Raw genomic sequence first — 15,980 nt, 5'->3', positions numbered from 1 at the left:
ATTCATGATGAGAAATACCATCCTTGCCCCTCGATGATTTGTGTTATCATCGGCAACATTCTTGCTTTCCCTTTAATACAAACTTGTTCATGTTTTGTGTTGTACCTTGAGATCCTTGCTATCCAACTTATGTTATGTTCTACCTTGGAGTATTGCTATCTTTTATGTCAAGAATGTCATGGGAAATTCACCACCCTTAAGAATTCTTGATACAAGTGATACTTATTTAACATCACCATTCTTTTCTTGGTCCCCGTGTTGTTACTAACCGGAATACCGACAAATGGTTTGTGATGTGTAAATTCTAAACTTCTAGCAACCCTATTGCTTTGAAGTTATTGGTCTATAGTTTCATTCTACGTCTATGGCTTATTGAATTATCATTCGAACATTGATTGTGCTGCCTAGCCCATATTTCGGGTGCACCGTCAACCAATGTTCAATCGTGTATGTTTCCTCGAGCATACCTCATTATATCATTTGAACTGACAAAAGCTATCTCCTTGTACACATAATTGTGGAAATCCATCTTTTGGAAATCTCAATGGAATGTCGCTGAGTCCATCAGCCACCTCCTAACCCTCTCCTTGGTTTAATGATGAACTCTTGTTTCGGAACTTGCTTTCATAGTTCATTTCCCGAGAATCTTACAATGTCATCCCATCAATTTGTGTTGCACCTTTCTTCTCAGACATCCTGAGTCTGAGGTATCCTGACACCAATCAGATCTGGATCTTGGTCAGATATGATGGTTGTGACATATTTCCAAGAGTTATAACATTGGTCTTCACATGACCCGGTAAGGTGATGTCATGCCCGGTACACCTGGGCGTAGGACCTATCGTTATAGTTTCCTTTTCTGCAAGGTTATCCATTATTTCATGAGGAAATTGTAAGACTTATTCTAAAATGGATCCTTTGTTTATCCAAGTCCGACCTTGCTTGAAGACCATATCAATGCTATCTCGAAGCATGTCTGTGGTACTCCGATCTTCAATAAAAACATTTGAAGCACAATGCTAAATTTTCTTTATCCATTATTCAAACACCGTTGTTTGGGTAATGTCATGAACTTCCTCTTCCCTAACCTAAATGGTTCTCTTCTAACCATTGCCCTTGGGAAGGATATACCCTTGAAATATGTGTTTAAACACATTTTCCTTTCCATTGTTCTGTTTACTCTGATAATCATATTTTCCTTTCCATTGTTTTGTTTAACCTTTCTTGTAATCTGACTTAGCTGAGCAGAGATAATTCCCTGCTTAGTTGAGCACCTCGTTGTACCACTCTCTTAGTAGACCATGTTACTTTTGTTGATGACATTTCGGTAGCCACCGATGGATGAGAACTTTGCCTATTGGTCCGCCTCGTTTCAACGAGCAGGAAAATGGTTCTCTTTGTCCCTCGCCCTTGGTACCAACGCGTTGCCGACATAACTGACAGGGTATTCTCTGACATGCCTTGCTATCATGACCGTGCAAGATGTCACTGCTCCTATAAAAAAAACCACATGGTGGGCCCATAACTCACGGTTACACAGGATCGAAACCTGACTCTCCTGTAAACCCATGTTTCTAAAGTTATTCCTCACGCTTGGCTTCATATGAAAGATCACGACCCACCTTCCTAGTGATCTATTATGGTATCAGGCGCAATACTTATTCCCATTGCTCTGAACCCCTTTCACCCTCTGTTTCAGGCAACGGACGGTTGCCTAACCGCTTGGAGCTTCTTGTTGCCCCTCCTTACCTTGCTCTCGATAACTTTCTTGAATTTCAACTCGAGAGATGCCTCTATGCCACTTTCACTGAGATAGCCCCCAGGTACCTAACATATGTTGAGCTCCGTCCTTCCCGAGTTTTCCCCCTTAGATTTCCGTAAGCACGATGGAGATCCTGAAGGAAGGGTGACGACTTCATCAGGATGACCTGAAGCAGACAAATGAAGACGTCAATGTAATGGATCGACCACTTCGAGAAGAGCAACCAAGACCGAGAAAATTCGTTAGAATTTCGTAACCAGACCTTTCCCCCTTATTCCCCCTCTTAAATCTCGGGACGAGATTTCTTGTAGTGGAGGAGAATTGTGACGCCCGGATAATCAAGCTACAGTAACCTCTGCTAATGACACCACGTCACCACGGTTACTGTTGTTAATCTCGCGGTAAACCAAGTCCTGTTGGAATTCAAATTTAAAATAAAGTTAATAGATAAATTTTTCAAACATAAAAACTAAAATGTGCTAAATGTGACAAATAAATCCTAAGTAATAATGGTGGAGAACCCACAGTTTTTATAAATAATTAAGGGCACTAAAATAAATAAAACAGTGGCTTAATCAATTAAATAATGCCTTTTATAATTAATAAAATGTTAAACTATTTTTCTTGGGTGCCATAATTAAATGGGGAAGTGGTATATTTAGCTATACTGATTTAGGAGGTGTTTTGTATTTTTGAAACTAAAATAAATTGAAAACTATAGGGAAAGTAAATGAATAGAAAAGAAAGTTTTAAAAGAAAATAAACAAAAAAAATAGAAGAAGAAAACCCCCGGGCCAACTAGGCCGCGGCCCAGCTGGCTGGCCCCCCGGCCCACCCGCGCCCCTGGCCTATATGGCCTGCCGTGCCCGAACCCTAGCCACGACCCCCACGATCCCCACCCCACTCTCTCCACTCGTTCCTCCCCTTCCCCTCTCCCCGATCTGGGCTCCCCTCGCCCCGAGCACCATCGCCGGTCGCCGCCCGGTGGCTTCACCGGCATCGCCGGCCGAGGCCACCTCACCGCCGCCCGTCATCATCCCCCTCCCCACCGTCGCTGCCTCGCCTCCTCGTCCACTCCCCGAGCGCCGTCCTCGGGCGCCGCCCCGACGTCGAGCTCCTCCGTCCTCGACCTCCTCCTCGCCGGATCTGCGACGCCGACCCGTCGCCCGACCCCGACTCCTCCCCGCGCCCGCCTCGCTCAACTACAGGGCTTTGTGAGCCCCCTCCCCTTCTCCTCTCTGCCTCCCTCACCCGCCTGCTAGTTCGTCGTGGCCGCGCAGTGCTCGCGGACACTGCCGCCCCGCTCGTGCCCCGCCACGTCCGTCGCCGTCCGGGCGTGTGCCAAGCCCCGCCCGGCTCGCCCCGCTCATCTGCCGCGCTGCTGGCTCGCGCCCAGCGCCGCTGCCGGCCGCGCCTCCGCCCCGCACGCGCCGGCTGCCCCTGCCACTGCGCCCGCCTCCGCCCGCAACTCCCACCGCCTCCGCCGCGGCCTCTTGCTGGTCGCCGCCCGGGCTCGGCCTCCGCTCGGAAGCCAGCACACCCCGGCGCCCCGCAGCGCCCAAATCGGGTGCGCCCCGCCGGCCAGTGCCCGTTCGGGCTGTGCCCGATGGCCCACGCCCTAGAACGTCAATTAAAAAAAGAATAAAAAAATTAATAAATTAAAATAAAATTGAATTAATAAAATTAATTATTAATTAATTAATTAAGTTAATTAATCATGTTTAATTAATCTAATTAACTAGTTAGTTTAATTAAACAGTAATTAGTTTAGCTAATTCCTAATTAATCTAAATAGAGAATGACAGGTGGGTCCCACTGGACCCACATGTCAGTTTGACCAGTCAACACCTCTGTTGACTGCTGACATCATGCTGACGTCATGATGACATCAGCGTGCACTATTCTGGATAATGTTGAATTAAATTAATTAAATAAATTCTAAAATGATTTAAAACTTTAGAAAATCATATAAAATAAACCGTAGCTCAGATGAAAATACTTTCTACATGAAAGTTGCTCAAAACGACGAGACGAATCCAAATACGCAGTCCGTTCGTCTGCCACACATCCCTAGCATAGAAAAACGCAACTTTCCCCCTCCGGTTCATTTGTCCGAAAATGCAAAACACCGGGAATACTTTCCCGGATGTTTCCCCACTTCGCGGGTATCACCTACTACTGCGTTAGGTCACCTCTTGCACCGCGTATTGCCATGCTACGCTTTGTGATGCTTTGATTGCTCTGTTATTTATTGTGTTTCCCCTCCGTTACTTCACTCCGGTAGACCCCGAGACTGCCGGTGACCCCAGTTCGACTACGGAGTTGACGACCCTTCCTTGCCAAAGGAACCAGGCAAGCCCCCCCCCCTTGATCACCAGATATCGCCTATTCTTCTCTACACTACTTGCATTAGAGTAGTGTAGCATGTTACTGATTTCGATTAATCCTATTCTGTTGCATAGCCTGTCATTGTTGCTACAATTGTTACCCTTACCTGCTATCCTACTGCTTAGTATAGGATGCTAGTGTTCCATCAGTGGCCCTACACTCTTGTCCGTCTACCATGCTATACTACTGGGCCGTGATCACTTCGGGAGGTGATCACGGGTATATACTCTATACTTTATATACATGACACATGTGGTGACTAAAGTCGGGTCGGCTCGTTGAGTACCCACAAGTGATTCTGATGAGGGGGCTGAAAGGACAGGTGGCTCCATCCTGGTAGAGGTGGGCCTGGGTTCCCGACGGCCCCGACTGTTACTTTATGACGGAGCGACAGGGCAGGTTGAGACCACCTAGGAGAGAGGTGGGCCTGGCCCTGGTCGGCGTTCGCGGATACTTAACACGCTTAACGAGATCTTGGTATTTGATCTGAGTCTGGCCATTTGGTCTATACGCACTAACCAGCTACGCGGGAATAGTTATGGGCACTCGACGTCGTGGTATCAGCCGAAGCTCTTCTTGACGTCAGCGACGGAGCGGCGCGCGCCGGATTGGACTGGAACGCCTGCTAGGCGAGGTCTGCTTCCGGCCGCCCTCGCAACGTGCAGGTGTGCAATGGGCGATGGGCCCAGACCCCTGCGCGCATAGGATTTAGACCGGCGTGCTGACCTCTCTGTTGAGCCTAGGTGGGGCTGCGACGTGTTGATCTTCCGCGGCCGGGCATGACCCAGAAAAGTGTGTCCGGCCAAATGGGATCGAGCGTGTTGGGTTATGTGGTGCACCCCTGCAGGGAAGTTTATCTATTTGAATATCCGTGTCCCTCGGTAAAAGGACGACCCGGAGTTGTACCTTGACCTTATGACAACTAGAACCGGATACTTAATAAAATACACCCTTCCAAGTGCCAGATACAACCCGGTGATCGCTCTCTAACAGGGCGACGAGGAGGGGATCGCCGGGTAGGATTATGCTATGCGATGCTACTTGGTGGACTACAATCTACTCTCTTCTACATGCTGCAAGATGGAGGCTGCCAGAAGCGTAGTCTTCGACAGGATTAGCTATCCCCCTCTTATTCTGGCATTCTGCAGTTCAGTCCACTAATATGGCCGTTTACACATATACCCATGCATATGTAGTGTAGCTCCTTGCTTGCGAGTACTTTGGATGAGTACTCACGGTTTCTTTCCTTCCTCTTTTCCCCCTTTCCTTTCTACCTGATTGACGCAACCAGAGGCCGGAGTCCAGGAGCCAGACGCGACCGTCGACGACGACTCCTACGACACTGGAGGTGCCTACTACTACGTGCAGCCCGCTGGCGACGACTAGGAGTAGTTAGGAGGATCCTAGGCAGGAGGCCTGCGCCTCGTTCGATCTGTATCCCAGTTTGTGCTAGCCTTCTTAAGGCAAACTTGTTTAACTTATGTCTGTACTCAGATATTGTTGCTTCCGCTGACTCGTCTATGATCAAGCACTTGTATTCGAGCCCTCGAGGCCCCTGGCTTGTATTATGATGCTTGTATGACTTATTTATGTTTTAGAGTTGTGTTGTGATATCTTCCCGTGAGTCCCTGATCTTGATCGTACACATTTGTGTGCATGATTAGTGTACGGTCAAATCGGGGGCGTCACAATTGTGCTGCATCATCGCCTCTTCAGGGAATTACCAACGTAGATACAAGCAATCAGCTTGCTGGACGGTGATAGAGTTGGATGAGATTTATTATGTAATCGAGTCAATTTGTTAGTGGTTGATCCCTAGTATCCAATATATTCTGAGATTGATGTTGCTATGACTTTGCTACGCTTAATGTTTGTCACTAGGGCCTGCCATGATTTCAAATCTGGATCTATTATGTTTTCATGAATATAAGTGTGTTTTGGATCCTATCTTGCAAGTTGTATGCACCTATTACGTGTTATGATCTGCATACCCCAAGGTGACAATAATTGGGATTCTTTTCGGTGATGACCGTAGTATGAGGACTTCATGTATTCACTGTGTGTTAACGCTTTGTTTCAGTTCTCTATTAAAAGGAGGCATTAATATCCATTAGATTTTCTTACGGACCCTACTGCTACGGGAGGGTAGGACAAAAGATGACATACAAGTTTTTATTATAATCGCGTATGACTATTTGCGGAATACATGCCTACATTATATTGATGAATTGGAGCTATTGTGTATCGCTCTAGGTTGTGACTGTTACATGATGAATATTATCCAACACCAATATCCATCGTTGATCCAATGCCTACATTTTTCTTATATTGATCTTTGCTAAGTTACTTACCTTGTTGCTGCTGTTACAATCACTACAAAACTACTACTGCTACTGTTATCGTTACTATTGCTATCAAACTATCATACTACTGTGCTACTAAACACTTTGGTGTAGATATTTAGTTCTGCAGGTGTGGTTGAATTGACAACTCAACTGCTAATACTCATGAATATTCTTTGACTCCCCTTGTGTCGAACCAATAAATTTGGGTGAAATACTACCCTTGAAGACTATCGCGATCCCCTATAATCGTGGGTTATCAGTCGTCCACCCACCAGTCATGGTGGTGGTTGGAGGAGGAAGGGGAGGGGCGGCGGGGTCGAGGGTTGTCATGGGAGAAACTGAGAGGGCGGTGAGAGATAGTGAGAGTGTGGTGTGAACTGGTGAGGCGAGAGAGCGCTGGGGAAGTTATGAAGCGTCCCATCGTGTCCCGTCTTCCTCAGGCGACAGCCACGCTGGATCACTAGTGCCTGGCTCTGCGAAAAATGACCAATTCGTTCATTCCCACTTACTCTGATCTAGAAGTGCTTTGAGGTTCATGCGGGCCAAGAATTTGACAAATATTTTGAATATTTTTTGTGGTAAACTTTCACAAATGTTTTGAATTTTTTTATGGTGAACTTTGACAAATGTTTTGTATACTTGCAAAATTTCAGCATGAAATAACATTTGTTAAAGTCGTGGCAAAAAAATTGATGCTCCAAAAATTCTAGTTTTGGAAACATTTGGAAATGTTGAATTTGTTTTTTTTCCATGAATGTTATTTTCTGCTGAAATTTTACAAGCACACAAAATATTTGTCAAAGTTTATCAATTTTCTGATTTTCTTTTATTATTTTATCGATTTTTATTGTTCATCAGGGTGCATTTTGAGCTTGGGATCAGAATAGAAATTTGCTTATCTCTTAGCCTTATCTTCAATAACTATCTATTCGTAAAAACATGGTTAGGAATATTGTGCTTAAATAAGAGAAGACAAGCATTTTTTTCGATCTCTCTCTTCTCCATCTTAACATTTATCTTATGTGGTACTTCTAAAATATTCTTAGCATCATTTGTACCGGCCCTTACGTAGGTGTAGCATTTTCGGTAAGAAAATTCAGGAGAAAAATCTTGGGTAATCCTGTAACAAACCCGTAACAACCCCGTAGGTCTAGGATTATTGAAAATCTTCTAGAAGGGAAATCTGCCCAGGCTGATCTGTCACAACGGGATTGGCCCCCAAAAGATAAGGAGCAGAGAGCCACATAAAAATGGCGTACCCCAAACGGCCAGAGATCCCAACCAAAACCTTCTCTTCCACCCCGCTGCGAACCAAGTGCGAAGCCATGGCCACCATCACCACCATGGCCTTCATGGCCACCTTTCGGGCTCCCAGAACCGTTGCGCAGCCCCCGGCCACGCTGCCATCTCGCCCGGACGTCGTGTCGTTCGCGGCCCGGGCGATGCGCGCGCACGGCCGGCGGCTGGTGGCCGTGGCGGGCTCGCCGTCCACGCCCCCGGAGCTGGCGCAGAAGGTGACGGAGAGCATCAAGCAGGCGGAGGAGACGTGCGCGGGGGACCCGGAGGGCGGCGAGTGCGTGGCGGCGTGGGACGAGGTGGAGGAGCTCAGCGCGGCGGCCAGCCACGCGCGCGACCGCAAGAAGGAGCACAGCGACCCGCTGGAGGAGTTCTGCGAGGACAACCCCGAGACCGACGAGTGCCGCACCTACGACAGCTAGCCGTGCGTGCCTGCTCCTGCCGTCTTCTGCCATTGCCGGCCGTCATTCGAGCTTAGCTTGCGTGGCACATTGGCATCTTGGGCGTGTTAAGTTTGGTTTGTTGCTTTATTTTGTTTGGCTTAGAATAAAGCGAGCAAAGATTTGTTTGTAAAATTACAAGATACTACTATAATGTTTATTAGGAGTTCTGAGTGTGATATCATATTATCAAGGCAAGATGCGAGTGACCATGTTAATTAGTGCCCACTCAACTATATAGCACACAAATCAGAGTGGCGCAGCGGAAGCGTGGTGGGCCCATAACCCACAGGTCCCAGGATCGAAACCTGGCTCTGATATTATTCCTTCATTTTTGCAGTTTTTTCCCCTTTGCTTTTTTTATATGTTTTTCCCCTTTGCTTTTACTTCGTTGCAGCATGCTCTTTCAGAAACAATGTAGGGTCATATGACGTACTGTACTCAGTAACTGGTTGTGACGTTTGGGTTTTCACATGGCAACATTATTTCAGTTCGCTACAAACTTACGATTATACATCAAAAGTTCTTGGGAATCCAAAGAAGCCAGCATAAAAATACATACGGACAAAAACATCTATACCGACATTGCAGCCGAGGTTTTCAGAATGAAAGACTGAACACTAAACCGACAAAAACATCTATACCGCCCAAGTAATTCCACGGTGTTCACCAAAGAAACCAAGATACGTGAAAAAATAAAGTGCAATCGAGGTTTCGGTCTGAACCAACACAACATTTATTTCATCCAGGTTATTGCACGGTGTTCATCAGAGAAACCAAGATACAGGGGAAATGACAGTAAAATGCTGAACCCACTGCAGCATCTATTTCGTCCAAGTAACGCACGGTGCTGGCACGATGCAGTCGCCGCTTAGGACTGAGAAGAACTCATGTCCCAGAATCCAATCTCCAGCTCGAGCACACGAAGAAAAGCCTCTTCAGCATTCTTGACAACATCAGGTGGCGCATTCGCCAAGCAGCGATCAGCGATCCGCTGCAGAGACTGGCAGTACTGCTTGAACTCAGGGCTGCCCCATCTCTGACAGGTCCCCAGGAGCTCCGCCGGCGTCTTGTTACCTTCTTCTATGCAGGAAGCAAAACTATCCTGGTACACGGTTTCAATTATCCAAAACGTAGTTATGGCAACAGTGTAGCTGATCTCTGGATCATCAAAGCTCTGGAGAAACCTGGCCATAAGAATAATACCATAGTTAAAATCCTTTAGCACTCTAAGGTTGTAGAATTGTGGCAGTGTTTGACAGAGATTAACCTGCAGTACTCCATATTAGAACTGAGGGGGGAAATACCGGCCAGATCAACACTCCATTTAGCAGCTTCCTTCTTGAACCAAGAGAGCTCATCGCTAAGAGAAGCCAAGCCACCTAGGATTGTTTCCATGTCCGAGCTGTCTGATTGTTTGCAACACTTGAGCAGTACACTAGCTAGAAATGCAACAAATTCCCGCACGAACATGTAGTCCTGACCCTGAAATATGATACATAAACAGATACTATCTTATTTCATGTAGGTAACCACTGCAGAATTGGTCTTAGAAAACAAGCAAGAAACTACATTAGTGAAGTATATGACGTCTGAATCTAACTTTCAACAATCAAGCGCCAATTAAGTACCAAGTACTAATGCAGAGTAATACCCTATTGCTTCCAGCTAAGCAGCTTCCCAATAATAGACATTTAAATGAAGCGCACCGTTTATTTTTTATTTTAGATATCTAGATGTGCTTTAGCAAAACTGAAGAATTAATGTTCCTTCTCTGTGCATCAAGAAGTACTTGTATGAATATGTAATGCAAGTAACAAAAAGCATCGCATTATGTAAACATGACAGGAAATCGCCATGAGTGAACTAGACTATTCAATAAGGAGAGGTATGCCCTTGACCACGGAATCACAACAGGGAATTTGACAGCCTTAACTGCCTAGTTACTGTTGCCTGACAAAAAAGGTCCAACATTATCGCTAATTGAGCAGCAAATTCTGTCGACGGGGAATTTCAATCCTAGCTAACATCCTAATCAGAACAAACACTGTACCATACTGCACTTCAAAACCACCATGGCAAGAGTCCCAGCACACTTTCAGTTTCTGTTTCACACTCCAGGTTTGGTAAGCCGTAACCATGCCGTTTCTCAGATTAAGTTGGTTGAAAGTCTAAGCGTTGGCCAAAATAAGCATTCCAGGTCCTCCTACTATGCTGATTTGTAGCAGCAATCCCACAAATCTCCACAAATCTTGCACGCATGCTAAATGGATCAACACATTCAGTAGCCTTATGAAATCCCACCCATACTATCTTTTCTTCTTCTCAGACCACAGAAGTAGCTCTATTAGCCTAGCTCATCTAAGTCAGTGCAAAAAGTCACGCAGTCTGAATCAAGATCCACTGGCAGTGTAAGGTTAGCGATGCTTTACGTAGCAGGAGCCGCTCAATCCAATATAAGTATAATCACCTTGTATCAACTGATAAGCAAAAGCCGAGAAAATACTGACGAGCCAGCGTTTGAAGGCGGCCAGGTCGACGGAACCGTCGCGGATCGAGACGGTGAAGGGGTGCCGCGTGGCCCGCTCATACATACCGCGGTGCGTCGCCATCCAGGCCGCCGCCGTGCCGCCGTCGCCTTCCATCGCTGCCGTGTGAAGTTGTGATAAGCAGCTTAGAGCATCTCCATGGACATGGAGTTTCTGTGAACATTAGAATGTAAAAATAAATAAAAGAAAAGCATTGATGAGTATCTTATCTTGTGTGTAGATTGTCGCGATGCTATCATATTCGTGGAGGTTTCAAGAAAAAAATCAATGCTTCGAATAGACTATTTTTTTAAGGAAAATGATAACTTCCGAGCGTCGGAAATCTGGCTGCTCCGTCCGAATTTCTACGAAGCCATTGCACAAATCTTGGCGAGCTCACGTTGACACGTCATCACCAAAACTCGTTCGAGACAAGGCCGCACCGCATCTACCCAGCCCCCCCCCCCCCCCCCCCCCCAGCATTTGAACCACACCCCCTTATCTACATGGACGGAGGAGGCCATGCGCGGCGACGAGCAGCCCATGGGCGGCAACGAGGAGTTCACGCGCGACAGCGAGGCGTCTTGCGCCGTTCCCGTGGCTGTCGACGGCTGAGCCCGGGTGAGCCACCGTGGGAGAGGTGCTCCACCGGACCAAATCGAGGATGTCGTGCGGCGGAGAGAACATGCGTGAGGGCAACGAGGTCGCATGTGCGGGTGGTTTCATGGGATGCGCCGTTCCGTGGCTGCCGGCGGCGGAGCGGAGGCCGGCCACTGCGGAGAGGAGCTCCAACAACCAAATCATGGTGTCGCACAACGGAGGAGGGGTTGCCACCCATGCTTGCACCTTGGCCCCATATTCATCATGTTTCCCTGGACCCCTTTGAGCTCGCCATTGTCTTCTCAAGGTGAGTTGCGTCTTACCCTCCTTCCTCCCCTTCGGATCGATGCACAGAGGCGTCATCGTGCCCATGAAATCCATGACCGGCCTCCGTGGCTGGAGTTTCAAGAGCTCACTAGGCCGACGCCTCGCCCCGCGCCTGCACATACCACCGTCATCCTCCTATTCATGCTCGCATTGGCAGCCACCAGCGCAACCACCCCATCCTCGTTTACCTGAATCAGGTGATTGCGAGCTTTGAACGCCCATAGTAGTTGTGCCGAATGTAGTATCCCTGCATTTTGTGATGTGAGCCACATGGTAATTTAGTTAGCTAATCCTTGATATACTTCTATCTGTTTTTAGCATTCAGAAGTTTTGTTTTGTTTGAGTAATGAAAAACGTGTGCCTAGGTTGCATTTTTAGTGTGTTGATTATTGTCAATAGATGAGCACTTTTGTATTCTCTTTTAAATGATGATGGCAGTGATGGTTTTGATGTGCTACCTCCTATGTTCAGTCCATAATTGCCATGTTAATCTTCAATACATAGTTTTTCATGTTTTAGCATTTTAAGGGACGTAGTAGTAGCCATGGCAATTCAAAATCTGCAAGGAGAGGATCATGTAGTCGACCGTGCCATTTATACAAGTGTTTTATGTTGCCATGTGTTTATGTTTTTGTTGTGCATTCTGATCACATGGCAAATTCATAACATTTTTGTTTTCCCAACACGCCAATTTAGCTTCTTCTTTTTGCAATGCTCTCATGACAAAATCTTTGAAATGTTGCTCAGATGGTGTGCGGCTATTCCCATGGCAATTTTTGTATATGTTTTACAAATCTTTTTGAAGGAAATATGCCCTAGAGGCAATAATAAAGTTGTTATTTTATATTTCCTTATATCATGATAAATGTTTATTATTCATGCTAGAATTGTATTAACCAGAAACTTGATACATGTGTGGATACATAGACAAAACACTGTGTCCCTAGTAAGCCTCTACCTGACTAGCTCGTTAATCAAAGATGGTTAAGTTTCCTAACCATAGACATGTGTTGTCATTTGATGAATGGGATCACATCATTAGGAGAATGATGTGATGGACAAGACCCATCCGTTAGCTTAGCATGTTGATCGTTCAGTTTTATTGCTATAGCTTTCTTCATGTCATATACATATTCCTTTGACTATGAGATTATGCAACTCCCGAATACCGGAGGAACACCTTGTGTGCTATCAAACGTCACAACGTAACTGGGTGATTATAAAGATGCTCTACAGGTATCTCCAAAGGTGTTTGTTGGGTTGGCATAGATCGAGATTAGGATTTGTCACTCCGAGTATCGAAGAGGTATCTCTGGGCCCTCTCGGTAATGCACATCATGATAAGCCTTGCAAGCAATGTGACTAATGAGTTAGTTGCGGGATGATGCATTACGGAACGAGTAAAGAGACTTGCCGGTAACGAGATTGAACTAGGTATGAGGATACCGACGATCGAATCTCGGGCAAGTAACATACCGATGACAAAGGGAATGACGTATGTTGTTATTGCGGTTTGACCGATAAAGATCTTCGCAGAATATGTAGGAACCAATATGAGCATCCAGGTTCCGCTGTTGGTTATTGATCGGAGATGTGTCTCGATCATGTCTACATAGTTCTCGAACCCGTAGGGTCCGCACGCTTAACATTCGATGACGATTTGTATTATGAGTTATGTGTTTTGGTGACCGAAGATTGTTCGGAGTCCCAGATGAGATCATGGACATGACGAGGAGTCTCGAAATGGTCGAGAGGTAAAAATTGATATATTGGACGATAGTATTTGGACACCGGAATGGTTTCAGGACGTTTCAGATATTTATCGGAGTACCGAGGGGTTACCGGAACCCCCCGAGGAAAGTAATGGGCCTACATGGGCCATAGGGGAGAGGGGAGGCAGCCCACAAGGGGTGGCCGCGCCCCCCTCCCATAGGGAGTCCAAATTGTACTAGGGGAGGGGGCGCACCCCCCTTTCCTTCTCCTCTTCCCTCTCCCTTCCCTCTTTCCCCCTCCATGGGAAGGAATAAAGGGGGGGGGGTGAATCCTACTAGGACTGGGAGTCCTAGTAGGACTTCCCCCTCTTGGCGCACCCGCTAGGGCTGGCCTCCTCCCTCTCCCTCCTTTATATACGTGGGCAGGGCACCCCTTGGAGACACACCAATTGTTCCAAGCCGTGTGCGGCGTCTGTCTTGACGGTTTACTCCTCCGGTCATATTCATGTAGTGCTTAGGTGAAGCCCTGCGCGGATCACATCACCATCACCGTCACCATGCCGTCATGCTGACGAAACTCTCCCTCGACCCTCTGCTGGATCAAGAGTTCGAGGGACGTCATCGAGCTGAACGTGTGCTGAACTCGGAGGTGCCGTACGTTCGGTACTTGATCGGTTGGATCGCGAAGATGTTCGACTACATCAACCGCGTTAACCTAACGCTTCCGCTTTCAATCTACGAGGGTACGTGGAGACACTCTCCCCCTCTTGTTGCTATGCATCTTCTAGATAGATCTTGCGTGAGCGTAGGAATTTTTTTGAAATTTCATGCTACGTTTCCCAACACTTTTCCCCATGGCAATTTGTAGATACTTTGGATTTTCGATATAGCATGTCAATTTTACTAATTAGATCATGGGAATGTCTCTAATTAGACCATGGCAAACTTAATTTATAGACATTTTTCCTTTCCAACATGGCAAATTCATAATGTTTTGTCTTCCCAACATGGCAAATTTAGCCTTTTTTGCAATGCTCTCATGGCAAGTTCTTGAAATTTCACTCCGATGGTGTGCGGCTATTCCCATGACAATTTATAAATGTTTCTCAATATGTTTTCCCCATGGCAATATGTAGATAATTTGGATATTTGATATAACATGGTCATTTTACTAACTAGACCATGGGGACTTCTCTAATTTAGACCATGGCAAACTAAATTTATGGACTAGGGCAAACTTAATTCAAGTAAAATCATGTGCACATGGTCATTTCTTTACACATGTTTGGTAATGTCCACAAGGCAAAAAAAATCATGCTAAGATGGCAAAATTCTTTTTTTTAGGTGTGCGAGTCATGGCAGTTTTTTCCTTCCATTTGACATGGCAAAATTTACTTTTTTTTGCAATGGAAATTTTATCTTTTGTTGCATGGCAAATGTAACTACACCGCCATGCAGTGGCGGAGCTAGCAAGAATCAACTGGGGGGCAAATGGTAAAATATGAGTGTTTGGGGGGCCAAAAGCTAAAAAAATCTCTCATCTAAGCCCTCACAATATTTTTTTCTTCACAAGTTGCATCAATGTTGGGGGGGCCACAGCCACCCCAGGAGCCTACATAGCTCCGCCACTGCCGCCATGGCAAATCCTTCAATTTTATTGCCATGGCAAAATGCAGCTTTCATTTGCCATGGCAAATTTATGTTCATTACCACGACAATAGTACCTTCATTGCCAGGGCAAATTTATTTTTACATGTCAATTTAATAGCTCATGGCAATTTTTTTTTCATTGGACCATATTAATTTTGCCATGGCATTTTTTTTACTTCAAGTACATTTGAGCATGGAAAATGAATAAGAAATAAAGTCTACAATCATTTGAGTACATTGTGCATACCATGAGGCAAAAAAATGGGCATGGCAAATTCTTCAATTCTATTACCATGGCAAATGTAGTTTTCTTTTCCCATGACAAATTTACATTCATTACTTTTACATGTCAATTAAATAGATCATGGCAATTTTTTGCTTTATCATGGGACCATAGCAAAATTGGCATGACAATTTTAAATTTCAAGTACATTAAGCATGGCAAATGAACAAGAAACAAAATCTACAATCATTGAGTACATTGAGCATACCATGAGGCAAACAAAATTGTGTGTATTTGGTCATACAACTATTTTTTGGAATAAGTGTGTCTCATACATCATAGCAAATTTTGAAACACTTCTTTGGAATAGTCACACGACAAATGTATGAATTTTTTATCTTCAAAACTTGTTACTTTCTAAGAACATGGCATTTTTTAAACCTTTTTAGCATGGTAAATTTACTTTTATTGCCATGGCATTTTTTCTTTATTCTTGCCATGTCATTTTTTTTACATTTTTTTCTTGTTCGTGGCAAACTTAACTTTTTTTGCCATGGCAAATTTACCCTTATCGCCATGGCAATTTTAATTTCACATACATGGCATTTTTTTACTTTTATCTCTCTTGACAAATTTACATTTTGATGAAGCATGGCAGGTTCCCTTTTTATTTTTTGCCATGGCAACTTTTTGTCATTTTTTTCTTTTT

The 15,980-nt window shown here is 45.3% G+C and overlaps 2 protein-coding genes across 2 annotated transcripts; one reads left to right on the top strand and one right to left on the bottom strand.

The window, feature by feature from the left end:
* Positions 1-7,761: 7,761 nt before the first annotated feature.
* LOC123097681 (calvin cycle protein CP12-1, chloroplastic) lies at positions 7,762-8,410 on the top strand. The gene has a single exon (XM_044519494.1). It carries the CDS (start codon positions 7,821-7,823, stop codon positions 8,211-8,213), a length of 393 nt encoding a protein of 130 aa, XP_044375429.1. The 5' UTR covers positions 7,762-7,820; the 3' UTR covers positions 8,214-8,410.
* Positions 8,411-8,951: 541 nt separating this feature from the next.
* On the bottom strand, positions 8,952-10,960 carry LOC123099968 (bifunctional TENA2 protein-like). Its single transcript, XM_044521978.1, has 3 exons — positions 10,742-10,960; positions 9,502-9,716; positions 8,952-9,418 (listed from the first exon to the last, which is right to left on the bottom strand). The coding sequence occupies exons 1-3, from the start codon at positions 10,874-10,876 to the stop codon at positions 9,103-9,105; spliced, it is 666 nt and encodes a 221-aa protein (XP_044377913.1). The 5' UTR covers positions 10,877-10,960; the 3' UTR covers positions 8,952-9,102.
* Between the last annotated feature and the right edge of the window lie 5,020 nt (positions 10,961-15,980).

Source organism: Triticum aestivum, chromosome 4D (genome assembly GCF_018294505.1).
Source record: "Triticum aestivum cultivar Chinese Spring chromosome 4D, IWGSC CS RefSeq v2.1, whole genome shotgun sequence".
Classification (NCBI taxonomy): Eukaryota; Viridiplantae; Streptophyta; class Magnoliopsida; order Poales; family Poaceae; genus Triticum; species Triticum aestivum.
The sequence above is the reverse complement of the archived record's forward strand: the minus strand, read 5'-3'. Positions and strand labels throughout refer to the sequence as shown.

What these genes read in the sequence shown, in the direction of transcription:
- LOC123097681 (XM_044519494.1), top strand. Translation starts at nt 7,821, where the DNA reads ATGGCCACCATCACCACCATGGCCTTCATGGCCACCTTTCGGGCTCCC.
- LOC123099968 (XM_044521978.1), bottom strand. Translation starts at nt 10,876, where the DNA reads ATGGAAGGCGACGGCGGCACGGCGGCGGCCTGGATGGCGACGCACCGC. An exon ending in CCGCCTTCAAACGCTGGCTC is followed by an intron (nt 9,717 to 10,741) that starts GTCAGTATTTTC and finishes ATCATATTTCAG; the next exon opens with GGTCAGGACTACATGTTCGT. An exon ending in TCTAATATGGAGTACTGCAG is followed by an intron (nt 9,419 to 9,501) that starts GTTAATCTCTGT and finishes TCTTATGGCCAG; the next exon opens with GTTTCTCCAGAGCTTTGATG.